Below are 27,242 nucleotides of genomic sequence, written 5' to 3' on the forward strand. Positions count from 1 at the left end.
CTGTGCATTAAAATGATGGGAGGCAGTTTGAGAAATAAATCATACTTGCTTAGACAAGTGACATCATACGCTCACACATGCAGAACTACACTCTTGCAATCACACTACTATTCTCTCTCACACATAGTAAACTGTGTAGCACACACTTCTATTCTCTCTCACACTTAGTAGGACTCTCATACACACTACTATAGTCTCATATATAGTAGTATAGTCTCTCACACCCACTACTATAGTCTCTTAAAAGTAGTAGTATAGTCTCTTAATACATACCACTGTACTTTATCGCACAAACTAGAATAGTCTCTCACACGCTACTATTCTCTCTCACACTTAGTAGTATACTGTCTCTCACACTACTATTCTCTGTCACATTTAGTCATATACTCTCACATACACACCCTTATTCTATCTCACTCTTAGTAGTATATGCTCTCATGTACATTAATAGTCTCTCACACACACTAACATAGTCTCTCACACACTATTTTTCTCTCTCACACTACTGTCTCGCAAAGTACGATTCTCTCACATTTAGTCGTATACTCTCACACACACACCCCTATTCTCTCTTACACTTAGTAGTATACTCTCTCATGCTAGTCTCTCATGCATAATAGTATAGTCTCTCACACATTACTATTCTCTCTCACACTTACTAGTATATTGTCTCACACAATATTATTCTACATTTAGTAGTATAATCTCTCACATACACACCCAAATTCTCACACTTAATAGTATACTCTCTTACTCACTAGTAAAGTCTCTTAACACACATTACTATACTTTCTCGAACAAATTAATATAGTCTCTCACACACAAGAACATAGTCTCACACACTACGATTCTCTCACACACAGTAGTAAACTCTGTCGCGCACACTACTATTCTCTCTCACACTTAGGACTCTCTCACATACACTATTATAGTCTCTCATACATAGTTGTATAGTCTCTCACACCCACTCTCACACATAGACTGTGTGATAGTGTAATAATATAGTCTCGTAATACATACTACTGTACTTTCTCGCACAAAGTAGTGTAGTCTCTCACACAAGAGCATTGTCTCTCACTCGCTACTATTCTCTCTCACACTTAGTACTGTAATACTGTCTCACACACTACTGTTCTATTCTATTCACTTTTAATATGTTTAAATGTTTTATATGATTGTAAAGCGACCTTGAATGCCAGATAGGCACCATAAGATAAAAATGTATTATTATTATTATTATATTATTCTCTCACATTTAGTCGTATACTCTCTCACCCCTATTCTCCCTCGCACTTAGTAGTATATTCTTTCACACTCTCAAACACTACTATTCTCTCTCTCACACAAATTAGTATCGTCTTCCACACACAAGAAAAGTCTCTCACACAGTAGTATACTGTCTCACACACTACTATTCACTCTCACATTTAGTAGTATACTCACACACCACCCCTATTCTCTCACACATAGTAGTTTACCCTCTCACAAACGCTAGTATTGTCTCTCACACACTACTATTCTCTCTCGCACTTAGTACTACACTGTCTCACACACATACACACTCACATATAGTAGTATACTCTCACATGCACACCCATTTTCTCTCTCACACTTAGTAGTATACTCTCTCACCAACACTAGTATAATCTTATGACACAAATGACCACTTTCTCACACAAATTACTATAGTCTCTCACGCACAAGTCTCTGACACAGTGGTATACTGTCTCACACACTACTATTCTCTCTCACATTTAGTAGTATACTCACACACACACCCCTATTCTCTCACACATAGTAGTATACCCTCTCACAAACGCTAGTATAGTCTCTCATACATAGTAGTAATTTCTCACACACTATTATTCTCTCTCAACTTAGTACTACACTGTCTCACACACAAATATTTTCTGACATTTAGTAGTATACTCTCTCACACACACCCCTATTCTCTCTCACATTTAGTAGTATACTCTCTTGCACACACTAGTATAGTCTCTCATACATAGTAGTATAGTCTCTCACAAACACTACTATACCCTCTCGCAAGTAGTGGTATAGTCTCTCAACACACACTACAATACTTTCTCACACAAACTAGTATAGTCCCTGACACATGTTGCAATACTCTCTCCCACATAGTAGTATAGTGTCATATACTGACAATTGTAGTGTGCATAACTAAACAGGAAGTCAGTTTGATCTAACAGGAAGAGTATTTAAATACCGCTTAAAGAATTACAGCCCTAAAAATATGCATATGGCTAGGTAAATAAATGTACAAATCATGACTACTTTGGAGTTGGTGTTTCTTGAGTTAAATGTCCCTAAGCCACAACAGTGGTCTCTATTTTTGGGGGGAGGGGGGGGGGGCTGTAAACCTTAAAGAGGTATTTAAATCATCTTTGAATTCGATCAAACTGATTTCCCGTTTAATTATGCACAGTATATTGTCAGTATATGAGACTATACTACTATGTGGGAGAGAGTAGTGTGTGTGTGAGAGTATAGTAGTGTGTATTTGAGAGATTATACAAAGAGTTTGTAAAAGAGTATCGTAGTTTGTGTGAGAGTGTAGTAGTGTGTGAGAGTATACTAGAGTATAGTAGTGTGTGAGAGTTTACTACTACTAAGAGTGAACAAGAATAGCAGTGTGTGTATGTAAGATAGTATACTATTAAGTGTGAGAGAGAATAGTAGTGTGTGTGTGTAAGAGTATAGTTTTGCATGTGTGAGCATAAGATGTTTATGTGAAAGCAAGTATGATTTATTTCTCAAACAGCCTCCCATATAAGTATAATTTTGTCGCTCTTTACACAATTTATAAGTAATCTAATTAGTTATGTGTTTAATCTTAAAAGAAGTGCAACAAAATGAAATGTTTTTAATTGCTCATTTGGATTTTTAGAGAGCAGCCCTAGGCTGAAGTACGCTCTTCAAAATACAAGTCCTGGAGCTAAATATTTGCGTCTTTCCAATTCCATTACTCACAGGGAGCAGCAACACACAAAGAGGCAGCATTTTTCTTGCCGCCAATCAATCTTTATTAGTGTTGTTGATGGAAATACATGAAGGTTATTGCCTTTTGCTGGCTACACCTTGACTGACGTGAATTTTATTGTTGCAACTGTGAGGCCATATTGATCTCAATGCTTAGTGACAGCTTGCTGGACGGCAGTGGAAGGGAGGGCGCGGTCACTAAGCGAGAGAAAAGATTTGACATGCAGGCTTTCATACCCCGGTTGTTGAGTTGAGTTCAGCCAGGATGAAGAAGACATATTCCTGCCCGGGCTCCAACGCACGGTTCTCAAAGCCTCCATAGTCCAGCTGGTCCCCCAAGGTGAAGAAGGCTGGTAGGGTGGCAGGTGTGAAGCGGGCCGTGATGTAAGCGCGACGCAGATCCACCTGCTTCTGCTGGCGAGAGTCTCTCTGCTTTTGACTGATGTCTTTTAACAGCTGAGACATGAGGTGTCAGAGAGGAGGAGAGAAATGATGCATGCCAACATGACTAATATTGTATTTATATAAACTTGGAATTTAAAATGCGTTCATTTCTTGTGGGGGTGTTTATGAATTCTCTCAACCTTTCAAAATCAATAAATGTTTTTTTTTTGTGGTTCGTACCTCTTCCAAGTCCATTTCGTCTGGACTCTTAAGGTGTCTGATGACGCCTCGGGCTTTCCTCAGTGGAACCACAACAACGTAAATGTTCCTGGGAGGGATAAAAAAAGTATCGAATGACTCAACAGAATAGATTACAGAAACACTTCTTGGTGTCTTTTATAATTAATTCCACCCCATCTATTGTAGGCAATGCAAATACATTTTCAAAATATGTGATTAAAGATTACACACATTCTGTATACATTACTTGAGTGAGATAAAGACCAGGGCAAACAGAGAAATATTTTAATTTTGCTATGGAAAAAACAAAGGAAAGAACCAAAGAACTGAAACCTGAGCTTCAACCTATTCATAAGTGACTCTCCCTTCTTTGTAAAAAAAAAAAAAATATTAAAAACCATAAAAAAAAAAAAAAAAAAAAACTTTCCTCCTCTAAAATATGGGTAACACTTTACAATAATGGTCCCTTAATTAACATTAGTTAATGCATTTTTAGACAAACCCGAATGTTTAAGTAACATTACAATAATTAATATAATTGCTTATCTAACATTTATTGATATATTAATTACCATGAGTTAATGCATTAGCTAATGCATTAGTTAATGCATATCCAGACAGTAACTAATGGTTTGGTAAAATTAAAAATATATATAGGCCTATATAAGGTTAGAGTTAGGTTTTAGGGTTTGTTAACTTAGCATTTATAATTTCTTAGTTAAGGGACACATGTGCTACACTTTACAATAAGGGTCCAAAAAGCATTCAGTAATGGTAAATAAATGTTAAGTACCGTATTGGCCCGAATATACTGTATTTGCCCCACTGTATATACAGTTGTGGTCAAAAGTTTACATACACTTGTGAAGAACATAATGTCAAGGCTCTCTTGAGTTTCCAGTTATTTCTACAACTCTGATTTTTCTCCGATAGAGTGATTGGAACAGATACTTCTTTGTCACAAAAAATATTCATGAAGTTTGGTTCTTTTATGACTTTATTATGGGTTATCAGAAAAAGTGATCAAATCTGCTGGGTCAAAAATATACATACATGGATCTGAAAAAGTGAATCATTGACTTGAACAAGTCAGGAAAGTCACTTGGAGCCATTTCAAAGCAGCTGCAGGTCCCAAGAGCAACAGTGCAAACAATTGTTTGTAAGTATAAAGTGCGTGGCACTGTTTTGTCACTGCCACGATCAGGAAGAAAACGCAAGCTATCACCTGCTGCTGAGAGAAAATTGGTCAGGAGGGTGAAGATTCAACCGAGAATCACCAAAAAGCAGATCTGCCAAGAATTAGAAGCTGCTGGAACACAGGTGTCAGTGTCCACAGTCAGGCGTGTTTTGCATCTCCATGGTCTGAAAGGCTGCCGTGCAAGAAGGAAGCACTTGCTCCAAAAGCGGCACCTTAAGGCTCGACTGAAGTTTGCTGCTGATCACATGGACAAAGATAAGACCTTCTGGAGGAAAGTTCTGTGGTCAGACGAAACAAAAATCGAGCTGTTTGGCCACAATGCCCAGCAATATGTTTGGAGGAGAAAAGGTGAGGCCTTTAACCCCAAGTACATCATGCCTACCGTCAAGCACGGTGGTGGTAGTATTAAGCTGTGGGGCTGTTTTGCTAGCAATGGAACTGGTGCTTTACAGAGAGTAAATGGGATAATGAAGAAGGAGGATTACCTTCAAATTCTTCAAGATAACCTAACGTCATCAGCCCGAAGATTGGGTCTTGGGCGCAGTTGGGTGTTCCAACAGGACAATGACCCCACATACACATCAAAAGTGGTAATGGAATGGCTAAATCAGGCTAGAATTAAGGTTTTCGAATGGCCTTCCCAAAGTCCTGACTTAAACCCCATTGAGAATTTGTGGACAATGCTGAAGAAACAAGTCCATGTCAGAAAGCCATCAAATTTAACTGAACTGCACCAATTCTGTCAAGAGGAGTGGTCAAAGATTCAACCAGAAGCTTGCCAGAAGCTTGTGGATGGTTACCAAAAGTGCCTAATTGAAGTGAAAATGGCCAAGGGACATGTTACAAAATATTAGCGCTGCTGTATATATATTTTTGACCCAGCAGATTTGATCACTTTTTTCTGTTCACCCATAATAAAGTCATAAAAGAACCAAACTTCATGAATGTTTTTTGATACAAAGAAGTATCTATTCCAATCACTCTATCAGAGAAAAATCAGAGCTGTAGAAATAACTGGAAACTCAAGACAGCCATGACATTATGTTCTTCACAAGTGTATGTAAACTTTTGACCACAACTGTATCAAAGTTGTAAAGCAAGAAAACAAACAACAAAAATGAATGAAATGAACAAAAAAAGATATTTTTATAATGGGTCAAAATTATTTTTCGAACTGATCATGTGACTAGCAACTTAGACGGTCATTTGCTTTGCATATCATTTAAAAAAAAAAAACTGGGGAGGGCAATTTTATTTTTTCTAAATGATTTTTTTCTTTGATTGAAAATATTTTTTTATGTTTGAAGCAACTTTTTGGGGGATTGAATGATTTAGACACAAATGCCCTACCCATAGCATGGCCCAAACACAAAAAGGATTGCTAAAATCAAACTTTTTTAAAATGAAAAATTAAGTGTTCAAATGCAAATTTTTGAGTCTCAAATATTTCTTTGCATTCAAAAACTTTTTTTTTCTATGATTAAATTTTTTTTTTTGACTGAAGTGATTTTTTTTCTTTTGAAAATATATTTTTTTATGTATGAAGCAACTTATTTTTTGTTTGATTAATAACGACACAAATGTTCTAGCCAAAATGTGGCCCAAACACAAAACAACATTACTTCAATCAAAAAAGTTGCTTCAATCAAAAAAATTGACTTCAATAAAAAAAAAAAAAAAATCAAATAAAAATAGCTTTCAAATGCATTTTTTTTTTTATTTCTAATTTATTTTTGCATTCAAACACATTTCTTTTGATTGAAGTGACTTTTTTTTAAACTGAAAATATATATTTTGATTGAAGCAACTTTAAAAAACATTTTTAAAAAAAAATCAAATAATGCAGACAAAAATCTACCTCCATATGGCTCCGCCCAGGGCATACAATTTTTGACTGAGGTAACTACATTGGCACGACACCGGCGGGCATACTATATTCAATGGATGATGATCTTGGTGAGAAGCATAGCTATCCTGCCAGCAGCCTGATTTAGAATTCCCCTCAAGAATGATGGGACACAAAAAAAAAAACGCTTATTTTCAATTTATTAATATAAATATTCTTCTAAGTTAATTTTAATTGCTGACACTGTGTTTCGGGGTCATCAACATGTTGTGCCCCCCCTGCCTCATAAGTCAAACTCCACCTATGAACTGAAAGCATCATAGGTGGGTATAAAACTAGCAAGAAGTATGAGCTCAAATGTGTATCATGTTGTGTTAGCCACAGGCTAGATTGCGTGTGCCGCCACGTTTAATAAATGGTTGAAATTCCCTTAAGCTTCTCTGCTATGTGAACTTACACACCGACACAACAGCAAGTAAGGAAGTGTCCAGATACATATCAGCTCGTAAGATGGCTGCTGGCCAGCACCTCTCATAACAAAAACCAGAATCAAAGACAGTAAAAGAATGTAGTTTTCCTAGTATGTATCCAAGCTTATATGTTAGTGCCCTGCAAACTATTTTTCATTTTATGAAAAAACTAATGCTTTGTGCTTAAGTCTAATCTTGTGGTCTATAAAGACAGACTGTCATCCCTCATTCAGTCTTACTTGACAGGCGTTCGAGACTCCAGTGACGGCAGAATTATAGTGACTGTAGTCTCCGTGTCCCGGGTGTGATCAATCTCAGGGCGGCGTATGGTTATAGGCGGAGATGTTTTGGCGGTGATACGGTGGCGAAGGCCTCCCATATTGCCCTCGGGAGCCGTGATCTTGAAGTCGTAGCTGGTGTCAGGCTGGAGGTTTGGGATGACTGCTTTCTTCAAGCGAGCATCCACCTCCATCTTTTGTCGATTATATTCCACCTTGGGAGAGAGTTAAGGTGAGGTCAGCATGTATAATGATGATGATAATTAGTATATTGATAATCCTAATTATGATATCTATTTGAAACACGCACTTCAACTGACTTAAAAAAAGATATATACTGTATACGTATACATATATATACTGCATTCTATCATTACTAAGGGGTTTTTGTTCAATGCTTGCGTGTGTTGCTGCATTAGTCACTAACTGGAGGGCTTTTCTTATGCAAGACTAGCAAAAGTTTAGTTGTTTCTGCTGAAAAATAAACTTACCTTGCTATAAAACAAAACAAAAAAAAACATTCAGTGCTAAAGTAACACTTTATTGCCCATAAGTCATTCTACTAATGTAGCAGCCAGTTTGTTTTCCTTTGGTTGCTTAGTAGCAGGGCTCGCCCAGGGCATAGGTGCGCTAGGTGGTTGCCTAGGGCACCATCTCTTGGCGGGGGCGCCAAATTGCTTTTGGGGGAAAAAAATACCCCCAAAGAAATTGCCCACGCTACGCTTCTAGAACGTTTTCTAACATATTTAGTACATTTAAATAGGCTACATATAAAAATTTCAGACTAAACTAAAATTATCACATTAAAACAAACAACATAGCATAACTAGCAATAATGAAACTAGAACACAAAATTAATAATTGGCACAGAACATGAAGTTTAAATGTAATTTACATCTATAGTGATGCAATGCATGCTGGGAGGCATGAAGCATGTTGTACAACGGCAGTGTTGACAGCAGGTGGAACAGAGGTTTTCTATTGCTCCCAATGGAAGTGAGAGATTACTTTGAACAGTGATGGCTAAATGAAGCTTCTTGAAACAATCAAGCTTTGTAGCTTGATTCAAAGCTTCATGCTGGTTCATTTGCTCTCTGGCGCTATCAAGTGGTCATGTAGCCCAAGAGGCAAACAGTGTGAAGGATTCTATGGCTATTTAAAATGATATGAATGTGCTTGTGTTACTGTATGAACAAAATGCAACAAGTGTTTTAAGGATAATTTGTTATTCATTTATATTTAGAAACAAGCGTCTACAGTGTTTTGGCAAAATGTAGAATATCTAAAAATAATATATTGTTGTTTTTTTTTTAATTCTAGCTACACGTCACCTAGGGCACATGGTCACCCAGGGCCAGGCCTGCTCAGTAGTCTATTAAGTAACACTGCTAGTTTGAAAATCACATAATACACACATTGACTACAGCAGGTGTTCTTAACCTGGGTTTGATCGAACCCAGGGGTTCGGTGAATAAGTCTAAGGGGTTCGGTGAAGAAGAAACTAGGGCTGCAGCTATCGATTATTTTAGTGGTCAATTAATCGATGAACTAGTTAGTTCGAATAATCAAGTAATTGGATAAGGAACATAATTTTTTCTTTAATACTTGAGCTGAGCCTCAAACGGTATTAAAAAAAAAAAAAAAAAAATGAGGATCTAAGTACAACAAAAGAACATCTGTAACTCACATAGCAAAAGTCCACTAGCTTAAATGCTATAAAATGCTAACTTTTTATTTTTTTTATATATATTTTTTTACAATGCTCTTAACAAATGGTTCAAACACATACTGTATTCCCATAAAAAAAACGGTTAAATATACCTATAAACTAAATTACAAATGTATTAAAAAGAAACATTAGCTCAAACAAAAACTTAGCTTATGTTGCTCTTAACAGGGAGAAGCTGGAATCAACCATATTAAATGAAGTATGTCATATTCACTGTTACCACTAGAGGGCAGTGTGTCCACCCAAATCAATCAAACTAAATGCAAACACTTTCAAAACAAGCCATTACAACGCCACTTTAATTAAGCGAATCCTTGAAGCAGCAAAATCTAATTTGAATCTTTTTTTCTAATCGAATTACTCCAGTTAATCGATTAATCGTTGCAGCACTAAAAGAAACGCAGAGCCCTATTTTCGTACGCTGATTAAATCTAGGCAAAGTGGCTTTCTAGACCAGAGTTTGGACTGTTTGCTCCCAATTTACAGGCTTAATCCATTTCTTTAACTGTTAGTCCTCGATCTGATGGAAGGAGGAACTGGTTTGCTCAGTGGAAGGTTGGTATGAGGGAATACAACAACAACAATACTAATGGGTGTAACGTTACACAAAAATCTCCGTTCGGTACGTACCTCGGTTTTGAGGTCACGGTTCGGTTCATTTTCGGTACAGTAAGAAAATAAATTGCAAAATATAAATGTGCTAGTTGTTTATTACACACCTTTCAACAATAGGAACATTAGCCTATACAAAGCTAGAATTCTGTTCAAAAAGTAGCGGGTATTTAGAGATAATCCAACAACAATTTGCCTTTCAGACCCCGCGTATTGGTCAGCTTTCTTTCTGAAAGAAGTAAAAAGAAGTCCTGTGCTAAAGAGAAAAGCAATCCCAATGACAAAGATTTTAACATGTATTTTACAAATGAAATGCCTCAATGAATCTTTTTTTCTTATGAACGGTTTTCAAAAGCTTTGTTGGTGGATTTTCTAAAGTTAAAGCGCCACACAGGAATTAATAAATTTAATTGTGTAAGCAGGATCTGTGTATAATTCTTATTATTTAATTAGAGGTGTTTTAGCTCATTTCCATTTATTTTATTTAAATGGGCTATTATTTATTTTATTATGTGTTTATATTTTACAAATGTGATGTAGTATTCATTTATATTGTATATTTTATGTTGTATAACCTGCGATTGGCTGGCAACCAGTTCAGGGTGTCCCCTGCCTACTGCCCGTTGTTAGCTGGGATAGGCTCCAGCACCTCCGCGACCCTCGTGAGGAATAAGCGGCATGGAAAATGAATGAATGAATGTTGTATAACTTTAGTTCCTATGTGAATATTAGTCCTACTTGTTTTGTTGTGGTAGGAGGGTTTTGTATTGAACACGGGGCCGTGTTAGTTATTATTATAGAAGACAGCAGTAAATCAACAAAGACAAGTCAACTGTGCCCCGATCTACCACTCAAGAGATCTGATGGACTCAAACAGTAGGTTACGATGGCATATTAGTTTGAAATCGACTGGATCCACCGTATTTTTACATGATTGACTTCCGGGCTGCCCGATCCTAGCTACCAGTAGTAGTATTGACGCAGGAGGGTCGCGTCTCGCGTCAAATAATAAACTCTGCCGTTCTTTTTGTGTGCGACGTGTTGAGCCACTTCTGGGATGCGTCTAACACGCGACCGCACTGAGACTGGTGTGCATTGGCTGATTGACTTTAAAGAGCATACGACACGAGAAAAAAAAGACTTAAATGGCATTATTATGTGAATTAGAATCATATTTTGAGACGATTCGACTATATACAACAATTTAGCAAAGCGCAGATGACGAGCAATTAGTCTTTTAATCTACCGGTTAGCCACGCCTACCATTATAGGGCTTTGGCGTCCCCAACAGGTGGATGACGTCAGCGGTAGACTGGGCTCATCGGTTTTACTATTCGCCCATTGAGGGGGAATTATTCAGAACGAGGAAAACGCGATGAAGAGAGCCGCAAAATTTCATTGTTTCTGTCTCTTTACTTCAATATTTTTACAAGATATTCTGTTTATCCAAGTATTTTCCCTAATTGCTAAATAAATGGCATGGTCATGATAAATAACAGTCTTGTGCTGAATGGAATATGAAATAATAAAAATGCATTTATTCAGGACGACATGGCAAAATTACTCCATAATGGTCAAAACTGTCGACTTCACCTTTACTGTCGCACCTCCCGAACGATATTTTATGACACCTAAATCGGACATATGTCATTTCCCTTCCCCGGCTTCGGAGAATGTAAACAAACCAGATAACGTGACAGCTAGCCGACATGCTAACCCGGACCGAGTGATGCTTCAAAGTCTTCGAAGCGGAAAATCACACATAACTAGCCTGGATTATTTGACATGACGACCCGGTTGTCGATTGTCTTCGTGGATCGGCAAACCGCCCGGCGGAGAGCAAGTTACAGTTCGTTCCCGGAGGAGGGTGACTGGAGTTGTTGTGCAGCTAGCGTGCTGCTGCTAATGAGCATTAGGAGAGCTTTTTACATGCCTATCAATGATCAAACGTAAGTAGTCCTTTATTTAAAGGATGTTTGTAGTGTTTACTTTGTAATCGCTGTATTCGTATTTGACATAATACAAAACAAGATGTTTACTCACTTCCTCGTAAGTCCAATGGTCCCACAGTAGTAGGGCTTGGACAATATCCACGGTGAATGGGAACCTTTTGAAACTCCAAAATGGCGCATACGCCTCTCCCTCATACAGAATGATTTTTCTGCAGCTGTTTGGCTGGCGTGATGCGAAAAATAAACGTATTAATCCGCAAAATCAGCTGAATCCTTCGTCCTCATACACAACAGTACACTGTAGCGTGAAGAGGACGTCTTCTACCGTACACGTCACAGCGCCCTCCTCCTCAATGCAAGACCGAAGCCGGAAGTCACTCATTTTCATGGCGCGGGATTAAAAAAAACTAAATAAAAATAGCGATCGCTTCCACACCCATCCAAGCGGTCCATATCATTCAGGGGCATAAAATACCGCGCGTATTATGAAATAAACATGCTTTTTCGTGTCACAGGCACTTTAAGGCTCGTGTTTCACTGCATTCTCGCTGCGGCCACGTTGTCGTGCCTTTGACGTTTCTGGGTTATACTGTCGTACCGTGTTGGTCGTCATTATAGTCGAGAAGACGGAGTAAATATAATCTACACAAAGAAACTGTAACCCGATCGACACACAGCCTCGAAAAGTAAGGGTTACATAACGTCAGAAACTCGTTCGGTACGCCTCCATTCCGAATCGAGCACCACGTACCGAAACAGTTCAATAGAAATACATGTACCGTTACACCCTTAGCAACGTGGTCTCAAATTTTGACCTGTTTATAAAACAAGCTGTCAAAATGAGAAGAATTTTGAAGGGAAATTTGCTAAATTTGCTAGCTTAGATATATTGGTTTTGAATTGCCCTATTATCTAATTCTGAATAGTTTGGTGAATCCACTTTTGAAACTTGTGGGGTTCGGTACCTTTAGCAAGATTAAGAACCACTCATTTAGAGGTATTGCTTTGGTTGGAAACTTGAGAGAGGATGGATTATGAAGTGAGGCTACTGTATATTCCAAATCTTACAAGCATTTTTAACACTACCGCCTCCTCTTTTTATCTTTATTGTTCAATTTAGACTTCTTTTGAGAGCTTTTTGTATGACTATAAAACCTTTTTTGAGTATACCAAACAAAAATTGACCTACTAAACCATCAGGATGAGTATGGGACTACATCTTGATTTGTTATTTTATGAACATTAACTTGGAAATGCAACAATACTCCAGTTGACAATTTTCGGAGTTCATCACAGGACATTTTTACTTTTTGTGATATGGCTGGGAGAAATTAGATGGGTCTACTGCTCCACAGTGAGACAAGCCGGGTCCATATTAAGACACTAAATTTGATGTCTTGCCCAATGGACTACGTAGTAAAATGTGGTGTCTGTTAGCTGGCTTGCGACTAATTCGATCATTAAAAGCATGTTGGTGATTCAGATGATGGACATACACTGAAGCGATACGGGTTGCTGCTCTCTGGGAACTCCCACGTCAGAAGAACACTGGTTCTCGTGGCCAGATTGACAGAAAAATTCCTTGGAACGTCTGAAAGAAGAGGGAAAAAAACTACTCAGAGGACGATTTTTATTTAAAGCAACAACACGGTCTCCCCGGTGTGAACCTGGAAAGGAAAAAAAGGTGTCAGTCAGGTGAGACGAGGTGGTTAGGAGGACGGACAGGTGATGAGGAGAGTGGATGGTGGCAGGAACAGAGAAGACAGCACAACAGCAGGAATGTGACATGCCACATTCACCGAATGTAAGGTTGCGTTTGTTACACTTCCAAGTCCACATGTCAACAAAGACTTTAGATCAAGTGGCGGTGGAGTTTATCGGATCAAATCGCCCGAGATATCCCTTCATTCCGGCTGTCCACTTACCTTCGAGATTAGATACTGTATATTGATGCTCAGTATTGACTTTTACCTGAGGGAACGTGATAAGCAGTGCTCTTGTAGCAAACAGCCATTAACATTCAGCCTCTTTCCATTGGTGAAGGGAAGGTGATGGAGGTAAGTGAGTGAGTGGAGGATATTAAGGGGTTTGTCGCCTTCCTTGGACTTGTTTTCAGCACCGTTGAGGTAAGGAGGGGTCAGGAGTGGGTGTGGAGGGAGGTCAATTTATAAGAACTGGCTCGCACTTTATTTAGTTTAGTGTTTCGGTGTGAATTCCAGCAGGGGAGATGTGAGGTTGAACCGGTGCTTGGATGAAGGGTAGTTCCAGGGTCTGAAGGCCAACTCTACCTGTTTCAAAGGCCAGGGTTCGGCACACCAGTGTGGGGCTGAAGGGGCCGGGCCCTGCCTTGTTGTGGGCTCTGAGCTGCACCTCGTAGGCTGTGCTGTGATTCAGACCCAGTATTGTGTAGCTAGAATGGCTCGCTGGTAGCGTGACCATGTGTGGGGGAGCGCGAAGGGCCGGTAATGAAAAGGGGCCAGGAACGCTTGCGGGTTTGAAGCCTGCAGCCTCTTTGTAAGCTATGTTGTACTCCGTGATTACGCCGTTGGTCTCCTCTTTATCAGGAGGAAACCAGGAAAATTGCAGGGAGCAGCAAGTGGCGTTTACAAAGTCCGATATTTTGGGGTATCCCGAGGGTGGGATGATGGGAACAGTTATCTCCTTCTGTACTACATCTCCGTAACCTGCTCGGCTCTTTGCAGAGAGTAAAAAGACATAGGAGGAGCCCGGGGAGAGGTTTATGACTGTGAAGTTTCTCTCTTTTATGAATTCTATTGCCGTCTCCAGGGAGGCATTCTTCAGGCCAAACTGGAGGCGGTAGCCCAGAATTTCCAGAGGGAGCCTCTGGCCATCAGTGCCTGACGCTGCGCATTCCAGTGGAGGAGCCCATCGGAGCACTACTGATGGACCTAATCCCGAATGCACCCACAGGCACGGGGCGGCTGGCACTGCAAACGATAGTGTGGGAAGCAGAAAGTTAGTTTTAATAATCAATTGTAGTACTTAAATTAATGTGGCTGCTGCGGCTGAAATTCCCTTTACAGTATGTAGAGTAAGTTGCTCATTTCAGAAATGTATATTCAGCATGTTCTTACCCATTCCTGGGGTCTTCACCAGCTTGGCTTTACTGTGTGCTCCGTCTCCTTTGGTGGTGTATGCTGCCACTGACACAGCATACACAGTTTCTGCTTTCAGGCCTGTCAAAATCATCTCCTGTGAAGGGAACGCGCAATGACATTTAAGACATTACACAACAACAAAGTATCATTGTACAATGCATTAGTACGAAATTTGGCTCAGTCTCCAAACGCAATTATAGTAATCTGGATTTGACCCAATTGAGAGATGGCTGTATGACTCAGATAATACGAATTTCCATTAAATCCAGAAAAAAAATAAGGATCTTTTACAGCGGTGCCTCTACTTACGACGTACATCTCTACAGGATAATATTGCCTCTTGTTACAAAAGAAATTTCAGGATACGAGAGGCAAAAATACGGTATGGGCTGCTACTGGCTGCTTTTACAGTTTACTGAACGTTACATACTTTTAGCTGCTTTGCCATTGACTATTGCCTAGCATCTTCCCCGCATCCAGTCGGCTGAGAGAGATTTTATGTTTATTGTGCAGTAATTTAATTATATGGGCCTTTGCATTGCATTGCAAAGGCCCATATAGTAAAATTCGTTTTTTTAAAAATAGCATTTCTTTGGCGCGCCGTGCAGCCCGAACCGTTTGGCCGATCGGCACCGTTCGAACATCGAAAAAAACTTTCACGTGACGCAGGTATTTTTTCGAACGACCCCGAAAAATTTTCCGTTCGCCCGTAAACGCCAATTTTTGGAAAAATAAATTTTTAAAAATACTACTTGTCCGAAAATTTTTGACCAAATCATATAATTTGAACATAAACAATTCCGGGACAGTGAAGGGTATAAAAGTTGTATAAAGAATTTGCCAAAAACTGTCCTATTCATTCCTAATGGAATGCCAATTACAGCCATGTAAGTCCAAAATTTCCCATTCATTTTCAATGCCATTTACTTTGCATTGAGGCCCATATACACAGGTGCCATTGACGGCCATGTATGTCAATTCTATTGATGCCAATGTACTTGGGTTCCATTCACGCATACTGTAAGTCGATGCCATTGACGGCCATGTACGTCCAAATTTCCCCGTTCATTTTCAATGGCAAAAAACCTGTACAGTGATACCTCGGCTCACGAACGCTTAAGCTCACGAACTTTTCGCCTCAAGAACATTAAATTCGCGAGCATATAGTCTCTGCTGGCGAACTAGTTTTCGGCGGACGAACCAAGCCACGCGGTCGGACAGCGCCACGAGAAGCTGACGCACGCTCACGGCGTCCCAGTTCGTCCCCTCCCTTTCGTTGAGTGCGGACGTGGTTTGTGTTTGATAGACATTTTGGACCATATTGAGTGTACTTTTGCTATTATGGGACCGAAAAAGAGTTACATACAGTCCTTATGGAAGGTGACTCGTGTTACCAATTCGCCCTCGACTGGTAATTGGCGGTGCTTTCAGCTTCCCACCGTCGTGAGAAGTGGACCGGCGAGTCACGTTGGCTCGTTGTCGTCGGTTGTCTTCGGTGCGCCCGATGGCGGCTTGCATACAAACACCCAGAGGTGTCGGATGGCTTTTTGTGGGCACTTTTATTAACAACCAAAAGCATGCGGGGGGCACAGCAGTGGAGTCTACGCTAACTGCGCACTTTGCCGGTAACACTCTCCTTCCAAACAGTAACTCCCTCCCTCCTCCTCCCACTCCTCCCACTCCCATACCATCGCAAAGGTAAATAAAACAACTTTATTATACAGTACAGTTTATTTCTTTAATTATAATACAATAGCACACTTATTATACATAAAATAAGGTATATTTTTGTGTAGTTTTAAGGCTTATTTAGTAGAAAATTATGTTTTATGGGGACCTGGGAACGGATTATTCTCATTTTAATGGTTTCTTATGGGAAATAAATGTTCGGAAGACGAACTTTTCGCCTCACGCACACTTTCTGGGAACCAATTATGTTCGTGAGCTGAGGTATCACTGTATCTCCAAATCAACAGGAAGTGACCTGATATCAATATGACATGTCCCTCAATCAACATGAAGTGACCGGATATTAATAGGACATGTCCCCGAATGTGCTCCAATCAAAATTAAGTGATTTGATATTAACAGGAAGTGTCCCCCAAATGTCCTCAAATCAACAGGAAGTCACCTGATATCAACAGGAAATGTCCCCAATCAACCAGGACGGGGTTAAGATCTGTATCTCCCACAGCAAAGCCCATTGTAATTTCTCCAGAAATTGCAGTTTCTAGTTGTCACATGTATTTAGATGGGGCTTTGCAAGGCAAACGCCCATATCGTAAAATTCCTTTTTTTTTCTTTTTAATGCCGTTTCCTCGACGCGCCGCACGGCCCAAATTCTTTGACCGACCGTTACCGTTCAAATATCAAAATGACCGAAATTTCTGCGCGACGCAGAGAATTTTTCAAACAACCACCCAACAATTTTCAAAACGCTACTTTTCCTACCATTTTTGACCAAATCGCATAACTTACTCATCAAAAACTCCATAAAAGCATAAAAGTTGTATACAGTATACAGAATTTGGCAAAAATGTACGGTTCCCCACAAATTCGCCATTCATTTCTAATGGGATGCCATTGACAGCCATATACATCCAAATTTCCCATTCATTTCCAATGGTTGGAAAACATTGGTTCTTGTAAGGGTTGTTCCGATCATGTTTTTTTGCTCCCGATCCGATCCCGATCGTTTTAGTTTGAATATCTGCCGATCCCGATCCGATTGCTTTTTTTTTTTTTTGTGCTCCCGATTCAATTCCAATCATTCCCGATCATTTTCCCCGATCATATACATTTTGGCAATGCATTAAGAAAAAAATGAATAAAACTCGGACGAATATATGCATTCAACATACAGTACATAAGTACTGTATTTGTTTATTATGACAATAAATCCTCAAGATGGCATTTACATTATTAACATTCTTTCTGTGAGAGGGATCCACGGATAGAAAGACTTGTGACTTTGTTTATTGTGACTAAATATTTTGCCATCTAGTGTATTTGTTGAGCTTTCAGTAAATGATACTGTGGACATGCCCAAATGCATGATGGGTGGATGTAACACGCCTTTAGCAACAATGACTGTGCGTAGTGCTACCAATTGATATATCTTCTCTGCGTTGGGAAATAACATAGGGTGTTAAGAAAAAGATCAATTGCTACCTTGCTTCCCCACATTGCTTCCCACGATATTTCTAATCGTAGGGATAGGGATTGTAAGGCTTTAGCCAATTAAAAAAAGGCTCCTAAGGCTGCCAAAATTCACTCTACTCATTTTACGCTGCCTTTTAGCTCTCTATGTAGGTAAAACGGCGCCACTACAGATTGTGCGCGACAATGCGTGAGTGGGTCGTGCAGCGCATGCATTAATTGCATTCAATATTTTAACGTGATACATGTTTTAAAAAATTAATTACCACCGTTATCGGGATAAATTTGATCACCCTCTTAAGCCTAAACTAAAGACTCTGGATGAGTGTAACATATTATGTCTGTAGCGTTAAATACAATTAGAAAACGATTTAATTAAAAAATATATGTACAGTATATATAAAAAAAAAGCATGTCCGATATTTTTTTGCCGATTCCGATACTTTGAAAAGGACGTGATCGGGACATCTCTAGTTCTTGTGATTTTTTACCATTTACCATTTCAGCCCATTGACATTTTGTGACCTGATATCAACAGGATGTGTCCCCGAAATGTCCCCAATCTAACAGAAAGTGACCTGATATCAACATAACGTGTCCCCCAAAAAAGATATCAACAGGACGTGTTCCCGAAATGTCCCCAAATTAACAGGAAGGGACCTGATATCAAGAGATCGTGTCCCCGAAATGTACCCAAATCAACAGAAAGTGACCTGATATCAACAGGACGTGTCCCTGAAATGTCCCCAAATCAACAGAAGTGACCCGATAGATCTATATCTACCACGGCAAAGCCCCATCGTAATTTCTCCAGAAATTGCAGTCCATGTTTTGATGCATTTTTATGCTTTATAAAAGATTTGTGTCTGAATTTTGGGGGGGCTTGGAATGGATTAAGGCTTTTACATGGAAAATGTGTCTTTTCGTACCGAATTTTCAGTTTACGAAACTACTTCCAGAACCAATTAATTTCATAAGTAGAGGTACCACTGCACTCAATGATTTCATAAAGGTGCTAACTGTTTGAGTCTTGACGGGAGAGTTCTGTACTGGTATATTGAGTGCTATTTCAACTCTGTATATATTAATATTGAGCTCATTGAGATGAAGAGTGTGCACTCACATACTGAGTGGAATCATCCTCCTCCATCTTAACCACCAGGCGAGAACAGCAGACAGGCAACCCAGATAGAGGAGGCGAGAATAGAGGAATATTCAAAAACGTCAAAAAATTGACCGTTAGCTTATTACATTTGGTAATTCTTCCACGATAATGTCACCTGAGACTCATCCAGCAGGAGGTCTTTTATCCAAGGAAGATTTCGAGATTCACTCCCGCCAATACGGCTGTAGTGCACCTGGTAGCCGCGGATCTGACCTTGCCGTAACCTTGGCAACACAGACCGCCAAGTGACCCGGAGTGCAGACGAATTGAAAGGGTTGACGTCTATGTGCCGAGGGGCTGCGCTTGGAACTGCACAAGCAAAAATCCAACGTTAATCATGAACTGTATATGAGCATCAGGACCATATAGTGAAGCTGCTTTACACGCGAGTCACTTTGATTGATAACTTCTTTTGTATAATCTAGATGTGATTCATATGACTTGAGTTGAATTAGACTTAAAGTGCCTATGACAGCATGTTTATTTCATATTTGACGCGGTATTTTATGCTCCTGAATGAAATGGACCACTTGGATGTGTGTGGAAGCGATCGTTTTATATATTCAATTTTTTTAATCTTTCGGCTCCAGTTTCGGGTTGAGGAAGAATGCGAATGAGACGTCACCCGGGTCAGCATCTCACAACACAGCCATTGCTTTATATTATCCAGATGGACAGCAGATTCATCTGATTTTGCGGATTAATTCATTCATTTTTCGCATTACGCTAGCCCAATGTACTGCAGGCTTTTGTTGCTGCACCAGGGAGAGTGGTGTGAGGCTTTTTTGGATTTCCAAAAGATTCTTGTTCAACGCCATGGGCAAAACAAGTTCGACAATCAAGAGACCATTGGACGGATGACTAAGTGAGTAAGCTTCGTGTTTTATATTACGTCAAATACTGGGATCATGGCAAACGTTTTAATTAGGAGGTGATTAGCATTTCGTGGGTGATAATACGACTCCTGTTTTGTTTGCATTTTCGGCGTTTCCCCATCTATTCCCGGTGACAAGCACTGCCTGCCCGCCGCCGTGGCTAGCCGATCGGTGTAGACAATCAACCCCGCCACCAGTGTTGTCGTACTGTAATCTGATTACTTTCAGTAACAAGTAATCTAACGCGTTCATTTTTCTACACCAGTAATCTGATCAAAATTAGTTTCCATAGTGTTTTTCATTGCGTCATAATGTATGTAGAATGAAGAATATTGTAATCATGTACGAAGAGCATTTTGAAAAGAAAATGCTAAAATAAAAGGTTCCCGGTACATGTTTCCATGACAACCTCTCAGCTATTTCCTGTTTTGGTGTCGCGTCACATGTGTTGTGGGACTGAGAAAAGAGTGGGCCAGGCGGGTGGATATTCGAGCTGAGTGTTGAGATGTTGCCAGGGAATGTTGATCTGTGGATATCCATGAATGAAGGGGAGTATTTTTCCTTAATTCTGGAGGGTATCAGCAAAAGGTTGGACCCCCTACATGTGCGGCTGTTTCGTAGCTTTGCCGTAGCAATGTCGGGCAGTCATCGCTCCATGTTGGCAAGCTTTGTTTAGATTATATGCGTGTAGCACATTTATGCCGTGAGGTGATGTGTTCGTTTAGCATCTGTGGGATGTGTTGTAAGTCCGATTGAGTGTAAAGTGCTTAGTTGCCGCCACGTTTTGTGGCCAAATTGACCGCGTGTGTGATGAGAGGAGTACTTCCGGGTTCTGCACGCGCATTTGCGGCCGCCACCACCTTTGTGTTTATTGCACTGTACAATCCACTTGTGTGTTGTTGATTATTGTGCAGTCAGTTTGCATTGTTTTACATTGGCACTAATATGCTGTTAACCATAACCCAAAATTCAGAAGTTTTGACATTAGACTTAATCTTGGAGTTAGCAGGGTTTAATTGGTCGTTGGAGTTGATTTCAACAAATACCAAGCAGTTTGTCAGATATTTGTTAGTTTCAGGGCTCCAGAGTGGCTAAGCTAGCGCGAAATTCTGATATTCCCCTTTAAATTCAATCATCGGAAAGTCAATTACATGTGATGACATTTTTCTGTTGTCATTCTTATGTTTAGGCAGCAAAGGTAGAAAAATGGGTAAAAAGTAACTGATAGACTACTTTTAAAGTAACTTGGTTACTTTGATAATGAAGTAATCAGTAAAGTAACTGATTACTTTTTTGAGGTGTATTCAGTAATCAGTCATTAAATTACTTTTTCAAGTAATCTGTGACAACACTGCCCGCCACCGTGTGTGACATGAGATGGTGTACTTTTGTGTGATTTGTCATTTTCGGCGTTTCCCCTTCTCTCCCCGGCGACTAGCACTGCCTGCCCGCCGCCATGGGCTGGCCGATTGGTGGAGACAATTAACCTCGCCGCAGTATGTGACATGAGTTGGTGTACTTTTGTGTGATTTGTCATTTTCAGCATTTCCCCTTCTCTCCGTGGCGACGAGCACTGCCTGCCCGTCGCAGAAAAAACCTTGGAAACGCCGCTCGGTTCGTTTACGCTCTTTCCTCCATCTCCGAAGCCCGGGCAGGGAAATGACAAAAGCCTGACTAACTCCGGTGGCATAAAATACTTTTTGGGAGGTACAAGAAGTCGACAGTATTGACCATAGATGTCAAACCAATTCCACAAAGGGCCAAGTTGGTGCTGGATTTTGTTCCAACCGGTTCCGCGCAAACAGTTTAACCAATGAATTTTCTGTTGAAACAAGCATCCCCTGACAAAGTTTGACTGATTTCCCATGTGAGAGATCAAAGATGGTCAAAAGGAGTCCTTTTCATTGGTTGGAAAGAAAACCTGCACCCACTTGGCCATTGATGGAGTCAGTTTGACACCAGTGGTTTTGACCATTATGCAGTAATTTTGCCCTGTCATACTGACAAAATGCATTTTTAATATTTCATATTCCATTTAGCACAAAAATAAAAAAGAATATCCTGTAAAAATAATGGAGTAGAGAGATTGAAACAATAACATTTTGCTGCTCTTTGTCGCAATTTTCCTCGTTCTGAATCGTCCCCCTCAATGGGCTGAATTCTAAATCAGCTGAAATTGTTACCCTGCCGACGTCATCCTCCAGCGATAGCGCTATAATGACAAGCGGGGCTAAACAGCAGATTAAAATACTAATTTCTCGTCATCTGCGCTTTGCCAAATTGTTGTATATAGTCGAATCGTCTCAAAATATGATTCTAATTCACATAATAATGGTATTTAAGATTTTTTTCATGCTGTCACAGGCACTTTAAGTCAACAATTTTAGCATTAAGTACTTGCTTGGCTAAAACTTTGACTTACAATTTAACTGGATTTATTCTTGAACAACATGACTTGACAAGTCAACCTGTTTACATCTGAAAATCCATATTTTCAGGATGTGGACCATCTGTTTTGCTTTTGTAGTGCGTGCAAGCAAACCTAGCAGCTTGCGGGTATGCAATGATGCGGACTGCAAAGGCCACTTCATTAAGCAATTCTCATGGGGAGAGCTCAAAAGAATATTACATTTGGACTCTTGAATCATGTGTATGTGAATTATGATCAAATCGTAAAAAAGGGAATAGCAGTATCTAATGTTTTTAACTTGAAGGTTAGTGACACGATAACTATATCAAGCTTAAAGGGCAGGTGAAGACTTTAATAAATGAGTGTTTTACTCAGTTAAATTATATTGAATGTATCATTCCCTGTCTTAAAACTCACATTACCAAAACATTTTTTGAATTGCCAGCGCAAGAGTTACTGCCATAGCAACACCTTAGCAACGAGGGACGCGCCTCGGTGGCGACCGCTACCTGATGACGTCAATTCCCGAAAACCTCGCCAGCACCCCAATACGAAAGTATATTTCCACTCTATCCTCGCCATATATTGCAAACATTTTCTGGGTTTTCCTTGCAACATTTATCATGCCATGTCGATGCGTAGCGATGAATTGCTCACACGAAGGCTGGAGACTGTATCAGTGGCCCAAAAAACCTTCTTCTGCAAGGATTTAGACATATTTTATGACAGGCATGAAAACGGGTCAGGGTTTAAAAAGGTGAGAAGGGTGTGGAGGAAATATGTTCCGGTAGGGCTGTCCCAAACGATTAATTTTCTCCCGATTAGTCAGCCGACTATTTTTACGATTAGTCGACTAATAATTTTTCATTTTTATTTTTTTAAAAATAATTTTGCAATGAAATTTTTGTTGACGCTTATTAATTCACAAAAACATTTTGGATTTTTTTTTCTATTGAAGCACAAATAAACATGTAAATAACAATAATTAATCACACATAAACAATGAGGTCAAATGCTGATAGTAGACCTGAACGATATTGGAAAAAACTATCATTGCCATTTTTGGGGAGTTAGCCATAATAAAACGAGAATTTTTTTCACCAAATAACTTGAATAGCTATGTTTGGGATAGCTGCACTGTTGACCAAGAAAAACAGTTTGGTCGCTCTGCCTAGCAGGAGGGAGAGTGAGACGCTGTGGTGCTGTACGAGCATGAAGCAGAAAAACATGAATGTATGTTGTTTTTAAATAAAAACCCGACCGTTTTCACCCGATTCTGATGCTCTGAAAAATGGCGCCATCGGCTCGAATTTATATAAATCAGTTTAATCCAGGATCTGCATGCACACTTGCTGCGTTTATGAAGTAAAACAAAAGTTTAAATATTGAAAAAAATAAAAACAATTGCACATCCTGCGATGTAACTATTGCGCATGCGCACATTGCAATGGCGATGTTCAAATGATATAATGTGCAGGCTCAGCTGATAGCATTTACTAGTGCGAAAGAATGGCATGTAAACAGATTCAGAACACTGACTTCGCCTTTCCATCATGATTCAAAACAATTCTTAAAAAAAAATATCTAGCATTATTATTGTAGTATACTACTACTATATATAATAGTATTATAATTATAATATTGATTGCCAATCATATTTTTTAAAAAAGGGTGTTATTTTAAAGTTATTCTTAGTGTAGAATCTGAATTCTGTAGTGTTATAGTATTTACATATTATACTATTAATTTTGAAGTATGTGGGATTAATTCCAGAAATCGTTATTTATATGACAAACGTGACATGCTTTTATTTTGAAATGTTCACCGGAAGTACGTTCGCTAAACCGCTAACAACTTTACACGCCGCAAAAAGCACTTTTCGTCATTGCTTGTGGTGTCGCTAAAAGATTTTTTCATTTTTTCGTTTGCAAATGGCGTTAACCAGCGATTTTCATGTTTGATGTGTCACCTTTTAACCGCAAGTTTGCGTTTTGGAAAAGACAGCCAATGTTTTTTTTTCCCCATTAGTCTCAATGTAGCAATGCTAACGTTTACAGTGTTTAATACAGACGTGTTTCCTTATTTTGTATGTGTGAACTGTAACTCTGTGGCGTGTTGATGACCAATAAACATCTGGACACAACAACTAGAGTCTCATATGTCATCTATACGCACGCACAGATGTATGCACGCACGCGGTGATAAAACGCAGGCTTTTCAACTTCAATAAAACATGTCGTTAGTTAAATGGAATTACAACCCCCCCCCCCCCCCTAAAAATTTTCCCCTCGGATCTACACAATTCATGTAGGTCACCCTTTTTGACTTCAAAACAGCGAATTTCGCCCAAAGGTGAGTGATTTTCATGCCTGTTATGAGAGTCAAGCGGAAGAACTTCTTCCAGGCTCGTCGATTGCTTCTGTGATTTCAACATTTCAGTGACGATAGCTTTGAAAGCCTAGGAGGATACAACCTTGGTTTTTCAAAGACATAAGTAGACACTTGCTGGCTTTTCTAATTCTAAAATTTGATGCAATTCTGTTGAGGAGGAGGGCAAACCCAACTTTTGTTTTGTTTTGTTGCGTGCCTGTCATAAGACTGTTGCGTTCGGGAATTTACGTCACACTTCCGGGTTTGGGAATGCAGTATTGACGGAGTGCTAAAAAACTTGCTAAAAAAATGGTTTAACGTGTTAGAAATGATTTTTTTCAACAGACTCGTCCAAAGTTTAATATTTTTAAAATCACAACAAAATCCAAAAAGCTCTTCACGTGCCCTTTAATCGATCATTTTCAATCGCAGTCCGAAAGGTGTCACGCATGAGTCGAAGACCAATAATAGACAGATCACAAAATCACCGCAGTAAAGTGACGCGTATGCGCAGATGTAGAAAAGTATGTCGCTTTCCATGGATTTCTCCTCCGTAAAGCGAGTTTTCACTTTTATTTTAAGATGGCATTTGAGCCATGTAGTGCTGCAATGATTAATCGATTAACTTGAGTAATTCGATTAGGAAAAAGTTTCGAGCGAAATTTTGCTGCATCGAGTATTCGTTTAATCAAAGTGGCATTGTAATACTTTGTTTTAAAGGTGTTGGCATTTATTTTTGATTTTGTTGGAATAGTAAATATAACATAACTCATTTAAAATGGCTGAATCCAGCTGCTCCCTGTTAAGACCAACATAAGGTATGTTTGTCTTAACATGTTTGTTTTTTAAATGCATTTGTAATTGAGTTCATAGGTATATTTAGCCGTTTTTGTTTCTGTTAAGAGCATTGTAAGAAAACAAAAAGTTAAAATTTTATAGCATTTAAGCTAGCGGACTTTTGCTATGAAAGTTTGCCAATTTTTCTTTTGTTGTACTTGGATCCTCATTAATGTTTTTATTTATACCGTTTGAGGCTAAGCTCAGGTATTTTAATTTTTTATGTTCCTATCCGAATACTCGATTATTCGAACTAACTAGTCCATAGATTAATCGTCTATTAAAATAATCGATAGCTCCAGCTCCTAGAGCTATGCCGGTTTGTAACCACGCGTGACCAATTCACGACCAATTTATTATCAAACTGAACAGTTGCGATAACAGGCCAAAGTTGTCTTTGGATGGTTTCTTCCCCCCTAGATACTGTTGAACTTCTTTCTCCCTCCATTGCACACCACAGTCCATTCCGCCCTCCATGTTTGTTTTTATTTCCCAAGCTTATTCATCGCGCGAACTGACCTGTTGCTAAGCAATAAAAATTAACGTCATTAGTAGGGTTGGGCATCGTTTCAATTTGAACGATTCCGATTCCACATTTCGATTCCGGTTCCAAACAATTCTCGATTCTGATTCTTTTAATAGGCAGAGTAAAAAAAAAATTGCATAGTTTATATTTATTTCTTATTTTTTAAAATTAAATGAACTTTTAATGTTGCTATGAATTTCTCACAGGACTATTTTTAACTTGGACATAAATATCAGTCTTTGAACTTGAATAAGATGAAGTTTCATTCGCAGGAGTGCACTTTCACAAAGATGTTCACTTTTCAAAAGCTCACGGAGAAAACATTTTCACATATTCTTTTGCCTATGTTTTAGAGTGTCTTATGCTGCAGGCATTTATTGTATTGCATCATTTGTTTTAGGTGGTATTTCTACAAGTTAGTTAAGGGCTGACATCTTGTAGATGTCAGGCGGTGAGTGTTCTGTGACCATGATCTTAAGTTGACTACTTTTTAAGTTTGATTTCTTTCTAAACTCATATATTGTCCACAAGATATCACTATTGTAACTCTGGACTCTACAGGTTTTCTTTCTGGTTTTGCTATGTCAGCTTGGCTTCCCTTATTAGTGACTTATTGGAAGCAGCAGGCAAAAAGAACTTTATTACTTTAGTTGGAAAAGAATCCTTGAAGTGTACAGACACTACACTACTCCTCTGCACTACACATCGTTGGGAACCCATGATAAAACAAAATCTGTAAGTATGCACGTTTTAACAGAGGGTCTGATTTCATTTTGGTGTGTTTATTCTGTAACTTTGTTGTCATTTATCTGACGCGAAGCAACACATATTTGTGCTAAGCTAAATTAGCCACTTCGTATGATCTGCTCATAACGTAGTTAGTCTTCATGTGGCTTCTATTTCGTGGTGTTTAGCAGCTATGTTTTCCAGTTGGCGGTCAGGGCATTGAAACTTAGATTCGAAATTAAAGAATTTGAACGGTTCCAAGAAGACCGAAGTGTTAGTCCCGGATCCAATCCATGCTTGATGCTCGATGCCCAACCCTAGTCATCAGTGGTCGTGCAAATTCTGA

The 27,242-nt window shown here is 39.3% G+C and overlaps 1 protein-coding gene across 10 annotated transcripts in view; it reads right to left on the reverse strand.

The window, feature by feature from the left end:
• LOC130929666 (receptor-type tyrosine-protein phosphatase S-like) overlaps positions 1-27,242 on the reverse strand; it is a 311,121-nt gene that overhangs the window by 56,593 nt on the left and 227,286 nt on the right. For 5 of the 10 annotated variants that reach the window (XM_057857028.1, XM_057857025.1, XM_057857027.1 and 2 more), the window contains 8 exons: positions 19,268-19,461; positions 19,111-19,137; positions 14,805-14,922; positions 13,998-14,657; positions 13,206-13,300; positions 7,378-7,631; positions 3,625-3,712; positions 3,238-3,456 (listed from right to left, as the gene is read on the reverse strand). In XM_057857028.1, the coding sequence (XP_057713011.1) occupies positions 3,238-3,456; positions 3,625-3,712; positions 7,378-7,631; positions 13,206-13,300; positions 13,998-14,657; positions 14,805-14,922; positions 19,111-19,137; positions 19,268-19,461 (1,655 nt within the window). The remainder of the gene's footprint in view (positions 1-3,237; positions 3,457-3,624; positions 3,713-7,377; positions 7,632-13,205; positions 13,301-13,997; positions 14,658-14,804; positions 14,923-19,110; positions 19,138-19,267; positions 19,462-27,242) is intronic. The other 5 variants (XM_057857031.1, XM_057857030.1, XM_057857029.1 and 2 more) reach the window with 1 other exon arrangement.

The sequence above is a fragment of the Corythoichthys intestinalis genome, chromosome 14 (assembly GCF_030265065.1).
Source record: "Corythoichthys intestinalis isolate RoL2023-P3 chromosome 14, ASM3026506v1, whole genome shotgun sequence".
Taxonomy (NCBI): domain Eukaryota; kingdom Metazoa; phylum Chordata; class Actinopteri; order Syngnathiformes; family Syngnathidae; genus Corythoichthys; species Corythoichthys intestinalis.